Source organism: Cyrtonyx montezumae, unplaced genomic scaffold (assembly GCF_038088225.1).
Source record: "Cyrtonyx montezumae isolate F1298 unplaced genomic scaffold, pur_monq_1.0 scaffold_3, whole genome shotgun sequence".
In the NCBI taxonomy this organism is placed as follows: Eukaryota; Metazoa; Chordata; class Aves; order Galliformes; family Odontophoridae; genus Cyrtonyx; species Cyrtonyx montezumae.
This window is the reverse complement of record NW_027072034.1, coordinates 116,920,609-116,935,541: the sequence shown is the minus strand read 5'-3', so window position 1 is coordinate 116,935,541 and position 14,933 is coordinate 116,920,609. Positions and strand designations below refer to the sequence as shown.

Genomic DNA, 14,933 nt, shown 5'->3' with positions numbered 1-14,933 from the left:
TCATTATCTCCACATTGCATTATGCTACAGTAATGCAACTGCTGTAGAAGAAATACCCCTGTGATAACCAGGAATACTACGCTATAGAAACTACGTAACTGCTGGGAACTACCACGGTTTGGAAACTGTCCATATCCAGGGGAAGTCTGATGAGAAAACAGTATTCTGAAATGCTGTATGCAGCAAAGGTAGCATACACAACTTCGGTTGTCTCATCTGAGAAAAGCTTCAGTCAACATCAAACAAATGTAGACACACAAAGCTAGTATTCAGAAATAATAATTTTCTTCCAAACTGAGATTCAGAATATTGTCATCTAACAGTTATACGGACGGTTTTAAGTCTTCCAGGGAAAGACAACATAGCTGAAATAATAGGTCAAATTAAATAAGCATTATTTAAGTGCTTTGGGTCATGGAAATTTACAGAAATTTCTGTTTCATAACTGTAGGAGCTGGACTCTATCCTTGTGGGTCCCTTCCAATTTGAGATAATCCATGAGTCTATGAACTGAAACTTTCCAAGGAAGAGATTTCTCACACTATATATTTTTATGACAAACATGAAGAAGTTTCTATTCTATTTTTTTCCCCTATTTGTTTCACGACAACATACAGATCCAATACTGAACAGAACTGCTTTTACTCTAAAGATGCTGAGATTGTCCCAGTCTGGTAGCATCTATTATCTTTGTAGCTTGTCAGGTAGCAGGAGTTAGTGGACAGACTGATTTCATTGCAATTTTCCATCTCAGAATATTTTTACTTCGTTATTCATAATACACACTTTTTTGTTCCAGCTTTTCTGAATGTTAAGCATTTACACAGGCAAATATTCTGCTAACTTCAAAAAGAACTTTTTGTTCTACCTAAATGAAAGAACCTGCACAGTCACCTTCATCCTTCACACAGCTCCCTCCGGTATCCACCTCTTTTCAGGAAGGAATTTATTTGATGCTGTGGGAAGCAATTCTTTCTGCCTTCTTCTAAAGATGTTAATAATCAAAAGAATGTGCGCTATGAATAAGCCCTGTAGATACCATCTAGCCACTGAACATCTACATTGCAGATTAGACAATTTTAAACTCCTACAAAATTAAATCTCATATATAATAATTCTCTTCTGTATCATCATCTATATTTGATAATGATCACAACCTCAAACTACTCCAAACTAATGGCAAGAAGTATTCCACAATGCAAAACAGAGTTTGAAGAGATTTGGAAGAAAACGCCACAAAAGGGCAATATATTTAGTTTCCTTCAGAACTCTCCTTAACTATGAAGGCCAGAGTTAATAAATTAGAATCTCAATCAACTTCTTGTAGGCTTAAAGTAAAGCCAATGTATAAATGGTTGTACTTTCAAGGCTTACAGTTCAAATCAACTGAAACCAAAGAACATTCAGCATTAGCCATATTTCAAATAAGTTAGAGAATACCCCAAAATAGAGTAAAAAACTATGAAATTTATGAAACACAGCAAGACATGCTAGTAGGACTCATTTACCAACGCTGAATTCATCGTAATGCTGTTCACTCTTCTACCAATCCCTGATTGAAGGGAACACAAGGGTATCAACAAATAAGGCTTCTTAATGCACTCACTGAGCAGCTGTAAGGCTGAATCTGGTTTCACAGAACATAGACATGTCATTAGTTAACAAATGCCCACAGCTTTGTATTCCTGCTTTCACCACAGCCTGGCCTTAATTCACAGAATGGCAATATTAAGTGGTATCTGATTTCAGCATGGATGAGCACTTTCTAACAGGCACATAACTCAAAAGGGAGGTGAGGGAGTAGAAAGGCTGCCCATGATTAAAAGCCAGTAGGTTCATGTTTTAACTTTAGGGAGCTTCTTTGTGAAATGTGCAGACCTATAGAACCAGAGAAAACTAGAGAATCTTAAATTGAATCATTATCAATTTTATGGAGTTGTGGAGTACTCAGTAAGTTTCATGCTTATGTATGTGTGCCATACACACAGAGTAACATCCATAACCTCCTGCTGAATGGGTTAAGAAACTGTTCCACAGTTGCCTTCAAGAAGGACAGAGAAGAATGATGACAGATCCCAGTGCAAGGTGCCACACACAAAACAGAACAGCTTTAATATTCCTCTCCATGCTGAGGAATAGGGAAGGGTGAGAGAAATGTCTGGGGACAGAGAAAGGACAAGCAGTTCTGACACAGTATAGGGAACATGGGAATGAACATGAAGTTCAATAGGGAGTGGAGATTCAGGTCGGTACAAATGAACTAAGTTCATTTTTTTAAGATACATTTTCTCTGAAGCAACTCATTCTGAGTACAAAATTCTTTATGAGTGCTCACAACATACTGAGGAAAGCTGCAGACTAAATTTCAAGCCCAAGGGGAGATGGTTATGGAGCTCTATTCTTGAGGAACTGATGGTTGAGCATGGTATTACTGAAGTGATGAGACAACTACACTTGTATGTACACTCACTGTGACAATATCAGTACTTTAGTTTTCATATCTGTCATGTCGATTCTCTATAACTTCTATTTTGTGATCTCTAAGTTTGCTGCTACATAAGCTAGTACAACAAAGTATTTTTGTCTACTTTAAAAATCAATATACACAGCCATTCTGCCCACTTTTTACAGTTTCTGTACAGTAAGCTCACTGCTATTTTTCTCCAAATATTCTCCATGCAGCTTCAGATTACTGTTTTTGCCTCATAATTTAGAGCTGATTCTCTGTGCTAAGAACACAAGCAGAGGCAGAAGTGGTATTCTCCAGGCATTCAAATATGTAACTAATGTGTAAGGAAGCATTTGATATTTATAATTTGTCAGTGAGAGAAGACACAGAGGGATGAGATGCGAGAATTTCAATACAAAGAAGACAGAAAATTAGATTAAAAAAGAAAAAAAGACTAATTCAACTAAAAACATACAAAAATGATATAATATTTGCTGGTACTAGATGTGTATTTAAACTCTAGAGAGTAAAGGCTTAATTGTGCTCAGGTACCAGTAAACTTAATTTAAAATGTGCTTTCAGGAGAGTATCATAGGTCAGTAAGGAGAGTTCCCTTGGCAACCAGGTCTAGCTCAGAAATGAAAACAGAGAAAATCCAGGTGCTGGACAAAGTCATAAGGTGTGTGAGCATGCCAGCAGATCCAGGTTACACTGCAGTGGGCAGGATGGGAAATGAGCTGATGAAGCCGGACATGGAATAAATATGAAAGTTCCAGTGCTGTTCTGTGCAGAGGCTTCACCAGCACATGAACAGGTTTGACTGGGAGCAGACTGTGGTTAAGCACAGGGTGCTCCAATAGAAACTTCCAGTGGAGCAGTCTCTGGGCTTTCCTTGCCAGTATGGCTCCAGTTATCCACCCAACTCTGCGGCAGGTGGCCAGCGTGGGGTGAAGCAGCTTGAACCATGAGATTGAGCAGAAGCAGTTACCACAGGCTCCATCTGCAGACACAAAGCCTCTCACAGAGATTTGGCCTTCACCCAGACTACACGCATGGGAGAGACACGAACTCTATTAGTGGGAAACCAAGAGAACAAACCTCTGGCTTTAACAAGAAACTCAACTAGGCCATTATGTTCCCTCACACATTATGACTGTAGTGTCATCTCACCTGCCCCTTTCTTTAAATCAGAACATCATTCTTTTTGTCTAGTAGGACCACCTTTTTGCTTTAACTTCAAGAGAACAAGCATGCTGAAATAATAGAAAAGTATGTGTGTGTTAGCTTCTGGCATATTTTTAAACCAATATTAATCCAAGTAATTCCACAAGAATTTAATGAGAAGACTTATTATGATGAACGCTTCACAACACATATTACATGGTCTAGTCTGTGTGGGTGCAATGCAAACAGCATTAAGCATGTGCTTTGAATTTGCAGCAACAGCAGATCCATATTAAAGATACATATATGACATGCTCTGTGAGACAGTAGCATAAGAATTACACAATCAATGGAAGTATCTCGTGTTTAATAGCCAAGCGTGAGACTAAAGAGGTTTTTGTTTTTAGGTGTTCGTTTAAATCCTGGAGTGCCACCTGTTAGTAGCACCAGAGGAGGGGAAAACATGCTATTTGGGCATTCTAGGTAGTCTGAAGCTCTAATACAAAGTGCACAGATCGAAAGATTAATTTTTAACATTCTTAGGTCAAAACATATACCTTTAGAAATGAAATCTAAACCTTGCAAGCTATCCAATTAATATTAGAAGGGAAACTAATACGCCCGCAGTAACACTCACAAATAATTGCATCACCTTCTGACCCACAGTCTCTATTTTTCCACAGAGCTTAGAAATGTCACATTTCAATATGCTATTAATATCTTTCACCTTAGGAAAAACAGGTCTACAGGAGCTTGACATAAATGAAATGTGCACCTAGTCTTTTGCGAATATATGCATATCGTGCTAATACAAGTATCCAGCACACTAACAGCTTCTGGTCTATGTTTGCTTTGTTGTGGCTTACCAACACTGCAGTTGCTGGTTGGTGTACAAGAAATATAGATAGGAAAATGTGAATACAAAACACAAGGAATATAAATAGCTGTCCCTGAAGAATCAAATAGATGTATACAAACACACTTCAGACACAGCTTATAAGCTTGGCTGTGAGGAACAGAATGAGCAGCAGTAAAACCAAAAGGTTTACTGCGAGTGGCTATGGACCAGATCATCAGCTGACAGGGAAGCACCTCTGAAAACAATCAGGAACCCACCAACAGGTGCATCACTCCAGCTGCACACATCTTCGCACCTGGAGTGATGTTGACATATCTATTACACTGAGCCTGGAAAAGGTCAACATGAGAGCAGCTCTGCATAGCAAACAACCCTTGCATCACAGGAATGCTGGTGTGGTCATGACCCTGCCTGTGAAATCTGCTGTCTTCTCCAGACTCAGACTCCAGGTTTCCATCTGCAGTACTGCAGAACCGACAGGGCAGCTTTACAGCACTGTTGCACTCATGAAGCTCAGCTGCTCCACCCAACCCCAGTGCTCTTAAAAAGTAAGCAGCACTTACTTACTTACTTATTTAAGTTTGGATCTTCAAACACACAGAGTAACAATCCAGTTGAAAAGGCTGTTACTTCCAGGAGAATTAATATTAAAACTGAACTACTCCTAACTATCTGTATACATTATACAAGTTAAATCTTGGCCGATCTGTTTTGTTTGCTACAAAAATGCCATTTCAGCATGCATGCTCTCTGCTGCAGTCCTCACTAAAGTGCTTGAGCTTCTCTTTGCAGAATATCCAGGTTAGAGGAAGGGTTTGATAGCTGGGCATGGGGGAGAAAAGAAACAGCATTACTAAAATACTTAGTTGCAACTGACGAAGTCATGAGAAGTAACAGATACCTTCACCAATGCAAGGAAGCATCTCAGAGAAGAAAACACACTTTTCACTCATCTGCACACAGGTAAAATCAAATGCTCTGGAATATCCATCCATTAGGTCTCGCCTGGAAGCACATAGCTAAAGTCTTTCAAACAGACATCAAAGGTTGATATTGTCTTTGATTGGGATTCTTCCCCATGTCTCCTGAGGGCACCAACAAATGATGCAAAGTCAAAGCCAGATGACACAGAAAAGTTTGTTCACTTTATGGTTGTTAGGAAGGGGTCCCACAGACAAAATAAAACAAACTGACTTCATAAGGAAGCTTTAAGCACTAGATACTTCATATGATTTATACCTAATAAGAGCTATTTGAGACACCTTAAATCAACAGCCTCCCTGGATGTCTTACCTACCATACTTCTGGATATTCTGCAAAAGTAAGAAAATCAGCAGCTGTGGTGTCTGATCATACCTACCATTATTTGTGCAGAAAAGTACCACATCAATCAGATACCTAGCAGTGAGGATCACAGGCTGCAAGCACATTACCCACTGTCCTTCCTTCTCTTTTCTACACTAACCACACTGAACAGTGTTGGCAGTACCTGGAACAGCCTTGTGTTATGTGCAATGTGAGGATGTGCTGACCGCAACTAGGAAAGCTTGCCACAGCCTGAAGACAGCAGTTTGCAGACTCTTTGTGCTAATTAAATGTCATAAACAAGCAGTGCTGCTGTTTAGGACATGAGCTGCAGAATCCATTTATAGTCTAGTAAGTAATACAAAGTCATAAGAAATACACTGCCTTTTCCAAAACACTCTTAATTTAAGCTAGGAAGGATCTGCGTGGAATCTCGAGCATGAGAAAATAAATGACTTGAGCTTTATTATCTAAAACAATAAAACCATATTCTACATGTGCACGTTTTATAGACTGGTGTCTCTGCTATCAACATAAGGATTATGTGTTCATTTTATATGCAAAGAAAGGACCAAGGCATAAAGAAGAAACTGCAGTAAGAGGTGCTGGGAACACAACATTCAAAGTAGACATCTATTTACAACAATTCAATGCTGCATGAAATAAAAATAAAAATAAAATCAATTACTGAAACAGATGTTTCTAGGGCAGAAAAACAGAAGTAAGGAAATTCTAACATAAGGAAATTTAACTGCTAGCAAAAACTGTAGAGTCAGGTTAAATAAAGACAATGTCTGAACTCTGAGATGGGCATCTGTGAAGTAAACCAACTGCTGATGACGTAGCTAGAAAAAAAATAAACTGTACTAAGACCATCCATGAGAAAATATTCTGGCTTTCACAGCTTGATGTACTGACTAGAACGCATGTGGAAATCTTAAAAATTGAAATTAAATATCCAAGTCTTCATGGACATTATGTCAGTAATTCCAACTTAAACAAAACTGTAATGAAGCCCTGGTATTCAGAAGCTGTCATATGTGCAAAATTTGACATAATTTATCAGTCTTACTTAAAACCCCTTCCTGCAACCAGAAATGCTATGACGAAAAGAAAGTTTAGAGGCCAAATTTACTACTCTACTACTGCATCAAGCAGCACATTATTTTATTTCATATTTCTACACCTTCCCAAAAACAACACAGAGACCTGTGAAGTAGCTGTTCCAGCAAGTACCTTTTTGACACATACGACCAATATCTCCTTTTCTAGGCATCTCCTGTAAGTCAGGCAGAATAGCTAGTTCTTTAAATAAGCTGTTGGTAAAATCATTTTCAACAAGGTATTTTAAAAGTCATTAGAATTTTTAGTAGCCACTTAGCATACTCAGTTGTTTCCATTTGTTACTTCAATTTTAAAATACAATGAGGTAGCCAGAAGAACCATATTTCAAATACAGAACACAAGTATCATCAACTAGCTAAACTAGTCAAATGCGATACATGCACGTGAATTATCTTTTCTCAACTCAAAGCCTAGGTATTATGAATTTATTCAATGATTTATTCCCCCTTATTTCTTTCTCTGACTTTGAGCTCTGAATACCTGCACAATGTTGCTGCCTGCAAAACTGGCTCGTCTCCATATCCGCCCTCTGGCCAAAGCCTCGTTTAACAGGTGAGCTAGCTTCCGCTCCATCTCAGCCTGAAACACTTCCTCCTGAATTCGCTGGTCGACGACACCCAAGAGAACTACATTGCAGAGAAAGTAACCCAAGAATACAATTGAATTAGTAAAAGTTTTCAGTGTCTTTTCTGCAACTTCAATTACAAGCGTTGAGTCACTCTGTGACATCTTATGGACAATTCAAGAGCAGCAGTATTCTTAGGGGAATACTGTGAAGTTCAGCTGGTGGTTAGGTTGTGGATCAGGAAAGCTTAAAAGAAATAAATTTAAAAAATAAAATAAAATAGAGCAGAAGGCACTTCTGGAATCTCAGTCAGGCTAGGCAGAAACAGAATATTGAAGAAACGATTTAAATTCTAAAAGAGCATGAACATATGAGCATTAAGTGAATCAGTCAAATACAACCAAAAGAGAGCATTCAGCTAAATTGCTTGTTGCAACTATTTGCCATCAAAATTTCATGTTTGGAAGTGAGACAGGGTCAGAGCTAGGCAGGGCAAAGGTACAGAAACAAGGAAAAAAATTGGACCTCGTGAATGACGCTGTGCATTCCAAGTGTGTCTTCTCTAGATAAGATAAAGATTACCAAGTATGCCAATTAAAGTACGTAAAAAAAGGTTAGTAGCCCTGCCAACTTCACTCCCTAACTCCAGATAATCCAGGTCACTGGGGCACAGTAAAAGAAAAGTACAGTTAATGCAGCAACAGTCATTTGAATTATATAATTAAAAAATCTTAAAGGATAATAAACTGAATCATCAGTGACTGCAGAAAATAATGCAGTTTTCCTTCCTGAGGCTCTCCACTAACATGGTTCATCTGTTAAAAAGTCCCTTTTCCATTGAAGCATTTCATGTTTATTTATTTATAATAAAAAGGCATTCAATTAGATAAAATCAAATAATTACCATTTAAGTTGTTTTATTTTAAAACAATTATCAAAACAACTGATTCTATTTAAAGCTTTTCACTGCATACACTGGAAAAAAAGGAAACATTTTCATGATTTCATAAGTTCATAAGTTCATAATATGAAACATTTTCATGATTTCTCAAAGATCATCAGCACGTCTGCTAAACTCAATCACAAAGTATCTCAAACTAAAATAGCAAAATAGAGAGTGGCCTAGGGCTTTTATACACAGCAAGTAGAATGACGTTCTTGCCTATATATTGCATTTGAGTATCAATTAATTATATTTAATAGTATGAATTGTATTATATAAACAAGAGGGACAATTATAGAAAACACTGGATCTGTCAGTGTCTTACAATCACTGGGATATTTTAGAGTAACAATGCATTTAGGTCTTGGTAACCTACTATTAAACTACTATTAAAAAAAAGCTTATCTTTAACAAGCAAAAATTCAATAATCTTCCTTTCTCATTAGTCATACTATCAGTCTAGAAAAGACTATCAAATAATGAAAAAAGTCATTAGCATAGAATGATTTTGTCATTAAAATCTAATATACCAACTTAAAGGACCAACTAAGCCAGAAGAGCTAAGTACTAGCTCTTCTCAGGATACGTGCAAGAACTGGGATTACAAAAAGTTACCCTGCATCAAAGAAATGTGTTGCAACTGGCTAGTACAATCTTAAAGCCAGGAATTTTAGGGAAGGAAAAAAAAAAAAAGTTTTGTGAGACACTCACACACATGGACTCTGAGCTGGAAGACCCCCACCCTTTTTTTTGTTGTTGTTGTTACTGCAGGGTATAAGGAAACTTCCAACTGGTAAATCAAATTTCTGAGTAGGAGAGGGTATGGCTATCTTAATCAAACTGATCAAAAAAGCCAAAATAAATGTTTAAGAGAGGATGACGTTGGATGTAGGATACACACAAGTAGTTGCTTTACTGTTACTGTACGTAATCTGAAATTATTCATCTTTCTTCAGAAACACAAACTATGTGGACTTCAGGAGTTGGCTTTTTGCTTAAAAATTCAACTGGTCACTTGTGAGAGGAGGCAGGGATGCCTGAAAAAAAAAAAAAAACAACAGCAGTATGCCTATACTATTTCTGGTAAACCATGGATACAAAAGGCTGTGGGAAGACAAAAGTGTATCCAGTGGGACATCTGCACTTGAACAGCAAGGTTGCTAGGAAAAGCTTGGTCACCATTTAGGCTTTCTGTATTGAATAAGTAGATAGAATCCACTGCACTTGTGGATAAACTCAATATCCTTTGATCATCTAAAAGTGACAGCTCAACCATTTCAGTTAATTAGAGAATAAAACATCCAGCAGACTTGGGTAGGAGGGATCTACATTGAATTAATTGGAAGAGATCAATGAAACATCACAAAACGGTATCTTGCAGTCAGAATACACATATTTTTTATTCTGTTTTATTCCAGGCATGTTTTTGTATAAAGTGACAAAGATTTCATTTTCCCTTAAAAAAATAAAATATCTTAAAATCAATTGAGCATACAGAGTAGATAGTTCATGCCTGACAGCATAAGCTGTCTCACTAAGAAGGAAATGTTTTATTGCCAAAAACTATTTGGTGTGCATTATCAAGGAATTGCAATAGTTCATTCTAAACTGAGGAATTAGATTTCTCTGACATTACAGTTCATCACGCCTTCAGCTTTTAAAATTTGTTCACCTCAGACATTAATACCTTGCAAATGTGCAGCACCCCCAAGTTACTTATATTTACCTATGCTAGTCATCCCACTAACAGAAATAACTACGCTTTTACTCACATGAACTGTACATACCTGTTCTCACCCAGGAAGATTTCATCAGCTGAGACACGTTAAGCTTAGGATAATGAAAGGCTGAGGGCAAAAGAAAACAGGAAATACTACAGTTAGAATGGTATTCTTAAAAAAATAAAATAAAAAAGGTCCTTTATAATTTATACTGTCAGTAAGCATCTTCTTTACACAGATGTATTACAATTCCTGGGGCTGTGTAGATGTGATGGTAAAGCAAGTGCCCTGAAAGCGTGCTCCCCAGTTCACCTTTGAACAAAAGAAAGCTAACGGAAGCAGTCAGATTTATTACCTGGAAAATTTCAAGCTGCTGTACTGAGGTCATTGCTTCTACAAACTTAGGAGTACAACTCACTGTGAGCTCTGTTTCTTACTGAGCTAGCTGCAGGATGAGACCTTAGCTCGAAGGGCAATGAAGCAATTCACGACTGTTCGGGAACAAAAATACTACCTACTGTGAAGAAAAAACTACATGGAAATATTAAATGTAAAGCAGACAACTATATAGATCTGGACTGAATTCCAGATTTGTGCTGAGGGAAAAGAAATTAAATACATCATCTTCGTAAATTACTTTACAAAAATCACAGATGAATGCATGTAGAAGCATTGCTGTGAACAAATCTCAAGGATTACGTACGTGCATGGCTCAATGGTCCAGGATTCTTTGTTCAAAGCTGTGCTACAGGGTGAAATCCCTCGCCCAGTGAAGCAAATAAAGTCAGTTTCCAGTGACTTCAATAAAAATAAGATTTTTCCCAAGGTTTCCACTGGAGAGCAGTAAAGACATGTTGGGAAACAAGTGGAGATGGGGGCTGGGCCAACTGTTTCCTCAAGGGAAGTTTTAAGTTTCACTATGGTAATACGAAAGAGGAAGGGTCATAACTTTCTCAAAATATTTAATCCAGATGCAGTTTGCTAAGCATTATACAAAAGTTAAATTTTTAATCTGTTTTATGGGTAGAAAAAATGACCTGATCCATGCTAAAGCAGTGTAAAACAAAGTTGTACCGTCTTCAGTTCTAGATAGTTTGCCACTACTGCATGCTCTAGAGAAGCAGAACATTACAAGTTCTCTAAGTTAACTGTGCTGTAATTTGTAGAGCAGCTGACATCTGTCAGTGTATCTAAAAATGATTCCCTCACTCCTTAAAAAGCTTACCAATTTTTTTTTTTTTTTTTTTTTTACTAATGCAAAGGAATCACTGGTTAAGCTGCCTCTTATATTCCCACAGAATTATTGACAGTGCTATGGGAAAAAAAAGAGGGAACATGTGGTTATTCTGCTTTATTTCAATAACAACACCACCAGAGGTACCTGTGACTCACTGTTCAGAAGGGTATCAGAATACGGCCCTTTATTCTGAATACAGAACATCAGTACTCTATACACCATTCAGGATGCATCACATTTCCCAAACTCTCAGCCATACAAATAGCACCCCACAGTCCATTTAATTTAACACATTTATTTTTGGCACACTGCTACATGATTCTTCTGAGTGTAGCTTATATTTGCTCTGTAGTTCTATCTGCTCTGGTCACGCAATTGTTTACTTCAATTTAGAAATACAACCTGAACAAAAAGCGTAAACGAAACCACATCTGTGTTCTCCTAAGCATGGAAAGAGCAAGATAAGAAAATCAAAAAGCCTCCAACAGCCACAAAACTTTGAACTGCTAACAGATGCGGGTTTTTTTCTTCTTTTTAAAACAAATGTGTGCTTTGCCTCAATACTTAATGCGCTCTTCACGCTTTTTCTAATTAGTACTTGAAAACGGGTTTAATTCATGCAAATTACTGGATGACTATTCACTTAAACTTTTCACGGAATTAATGAAATTTAAAAATAAACCGACAAGCAGAAAATCTTGGAATTGAAAAAGAAGGATGTGCCGTGATCACTGGCAGCTAAGGCTGGGTTCTAAAACCTGACAAAGAGTGCATGAATTGAAGGACATTTCAGACAATGATCTCAAGTTGGGAAATCCAGGCTCCAGCTCGCAGAGCACCGGCCACCATTCAAGTGACCCACCACACATGGCCCAATTCTGAGCTCAACTGGAGCCTAGCATTGCAGTGTGATCATATATGCAAGATACCCAATCTCCCTGCAATGAATGACTAAAACCAGCACAGACTTAGGAAAGCTGGACAGATAAAATTGCTGGTTAGATTATGGCTGGTCTGCTAATGACTATTGAAGCATTAATGAGGTACACACTAGCATCACTAGAAGATCCCATGATGCAGTCCTGAAGCACCGTACCATGTAATGGCATTGATTCCACACTGACTGAAAAGGCGAAGGGTCACCCAGTCACCCAGAAATCTTTCAATAGCTGTCTGAAGCACACTATTCCAGCAACATTGCCTTTGCCAAGTGCTCTGGTATGAATATGACTGACCTGACACCAAGACATGCAGGACCATGTGTGCTAGAACAGATACCATATTGATTGCTCTTATTTATAATCAATTGAGGAACAGTGACAGAAAGTATGGAGGGAGCAAAGTACTTAGTATGAGAGGCCATAGAAACAGTGGGATACAGGCAGTATTAAAATCCTGTATCTGTTAAAGTCTGATCCAGAATCCACTCTGATGAAAACTGCCAAAATATTCTGCAGTCCTTGGATTATAACATGCCATTTCATCTTATCCTATTAGCCTTGCAACATCTCCAAAATAACTGAAATAGATGCCACCCATCCAAGTGCTAGTTATTGCACTGAAAAGCAGCCCCAAGGCAACTCTCTATTTTTAGCCATAATAAAAACAAAGCAATTTATTTGGGGTAGGCTCACCAAGGATAATATTCCTCTTCTAGTCCACAAGTAGCCCTTCTTTCCCTGTCCTCAGAGAAGTCTTGAAGCCATAAACAAATAAAACAAATAAATATATTCCTTCATATTGTTTTTTTGGGGGGTCTTTTTTTTTTTTAATTAAGAACTAACACCTAAAAACCATGAGCAGACATGCTTTTCTTTTTCTTTCTACTAACATGCAGTTCATGACCATTGAACTGAATGAGTCTGCAGTCTAAAATATGAGCCGTAAGGTAGTACATAATCCTTATAATCCATATAATCCTTACTATGAATGAGTGCAAAAAAAATGATGTATTGCAGAGGGCCAACCTACATAGTTCGTAACAGTGTATATTAATTACACGAAAAACTCAGTTAAAGGACTGAGTGCAAAAGACAGCATCAAGTGAACAAGAAGCAGAAACCAAGTAGAATCCTTAAAACAAGGCTCATATTTGGGATACTGCAGGCAAGGTCTCACTTGGCTTACCAATGCTGAGTCACAGTGATAGTACATAAGTGCCTTGTCTATAGTATGAATCATTGTGAACACCCTGGCAGCTCAGCTCACCTACAGATCAGGTTTTTTTGCTTTGTGTGCAGATCAGAAAACTTATTATATTCTATATAGAGCCCTAAGGGAAAAAGAAAAAAATCACTACCAAGAGTAGTAACTGTCACCAGGCCTGATAGTTAAGACATAAATGCCATAGAACCGTATGGCAAGGAACATTTCATATTTACATACCATATTCCATCCAAAATTTCCTCAAAAAATCACGTTGAAAAGCAGATGGTTGGCAAATAATTTGCACAGAACAATGTAGCTATATGTCAGAAAAAGATCTTCACAGTACCTTACCTACTATAACTGCTCTACAGACCACAGAAGAACATGAAAATAGAGCTCAGGACCTAGAAATCCAAAGCATTTAGGTGCTGGACTGCCAAAGCAGGTCTGAGGATGTGGCTTTTGGTCACCCTCACACTAGTCAATAAGAGGTCTCAAGAATAATCTGTCTGACACAGCTAAGCCTTTGGACATGATTTCTGGCTCTGAAGTTCTAAAATCCTTTGGCTCAAAATAAAACCATAGCAAGAGTGCAAAAAGAAAAAAAAATATGCAGAAATAGCTACGAAGAGCTGAGTAATGATGCCTCACTTCCAAAAGCATATGAATTACTTCCACTATTGTCTGTGCTGATAGACAGATGCATAGTCCTCAGCAAGCTGAGAAACTGTGTTGTCACTTTGCTGACTTATCAAATGGCAATATGCCTAGTGATCCACAAGGGTGAATCCAAACACGCTGAAGCACTACAGAGACCAAACCACAGAAGTGCAAATCAAACTGAGCTGTACTACAGTGTGCTACATCAACAGTAAGTTTTCTAGTGACATGGAAGTCAAACACTGTAAGATACCCGCTGACTTAGGGCTGCCCAGGGAAGTGGTAGAGTTCTCACCCCTGGAAGTATATAGGACTGTACAAAGAGAATCACTGTGTCAGGTGCTATAAGACTATAGGGCCCATAAAAAGTAACTCAGATGACTCAAAATCTGCTTCTGAAAGCATAGTGAAATAGGAGAAACAGGGAATTAATGGACTGGATTAACACTAACAGGTGCCAGCAGGAAAGGCAGTACTGTTCTCTCATGATCTTACGTTCATGAGTCACTGCTGTCAAGAACAATCCATTAGTGTACAAGAATTATTGTTTAAATCAGAAACTTGGCTTAGTTGAAGACTGAGGCCACCTGTAAAATATAACCAAACATAAGCTGTCAAAAGTGAATGCCAAGGAAACTCTGCTATGCAAGCAGTTCCTACTAATCTAATCTTAGGATTATCACGGAATGGGAAAAAAAAAAGCCACAATGACTTGCAATGCAAGTAGTACACAGGAAGCAAGAGAGAGAGTTAAAAG

At 38.0% G+C, this 14,933-nt stretch overlaps 1 protein-coding gene across 1 annotated transcript in view; it reads right to left on the bottom strand.

The window, feature by feature from the left end:
* The window catches only part of KIAA1549 (KIAA1549 ortholog), a 127,529-nt gene that overhangs the window by 42,134 nt on the left and 70,462 nt on the right, over positions 1-14,933 (bottom strand). The window contains exons 7-8 of the mRNA XM_065743159.1: positions 10,198-10,257; positions 7,383-7,528 (exon numbers count right to left, since the gene is read on the bottom strand). Of these exons, the coding sequence (XP_065599231.1) occupies positions 7,383-7,528; positions 10,198-10,257 (206 nt within the window). The remainder of the gene's footprint in view (positions 1-7,382; positions 7,529-10,197; positions 10,258-14,933) is intronic.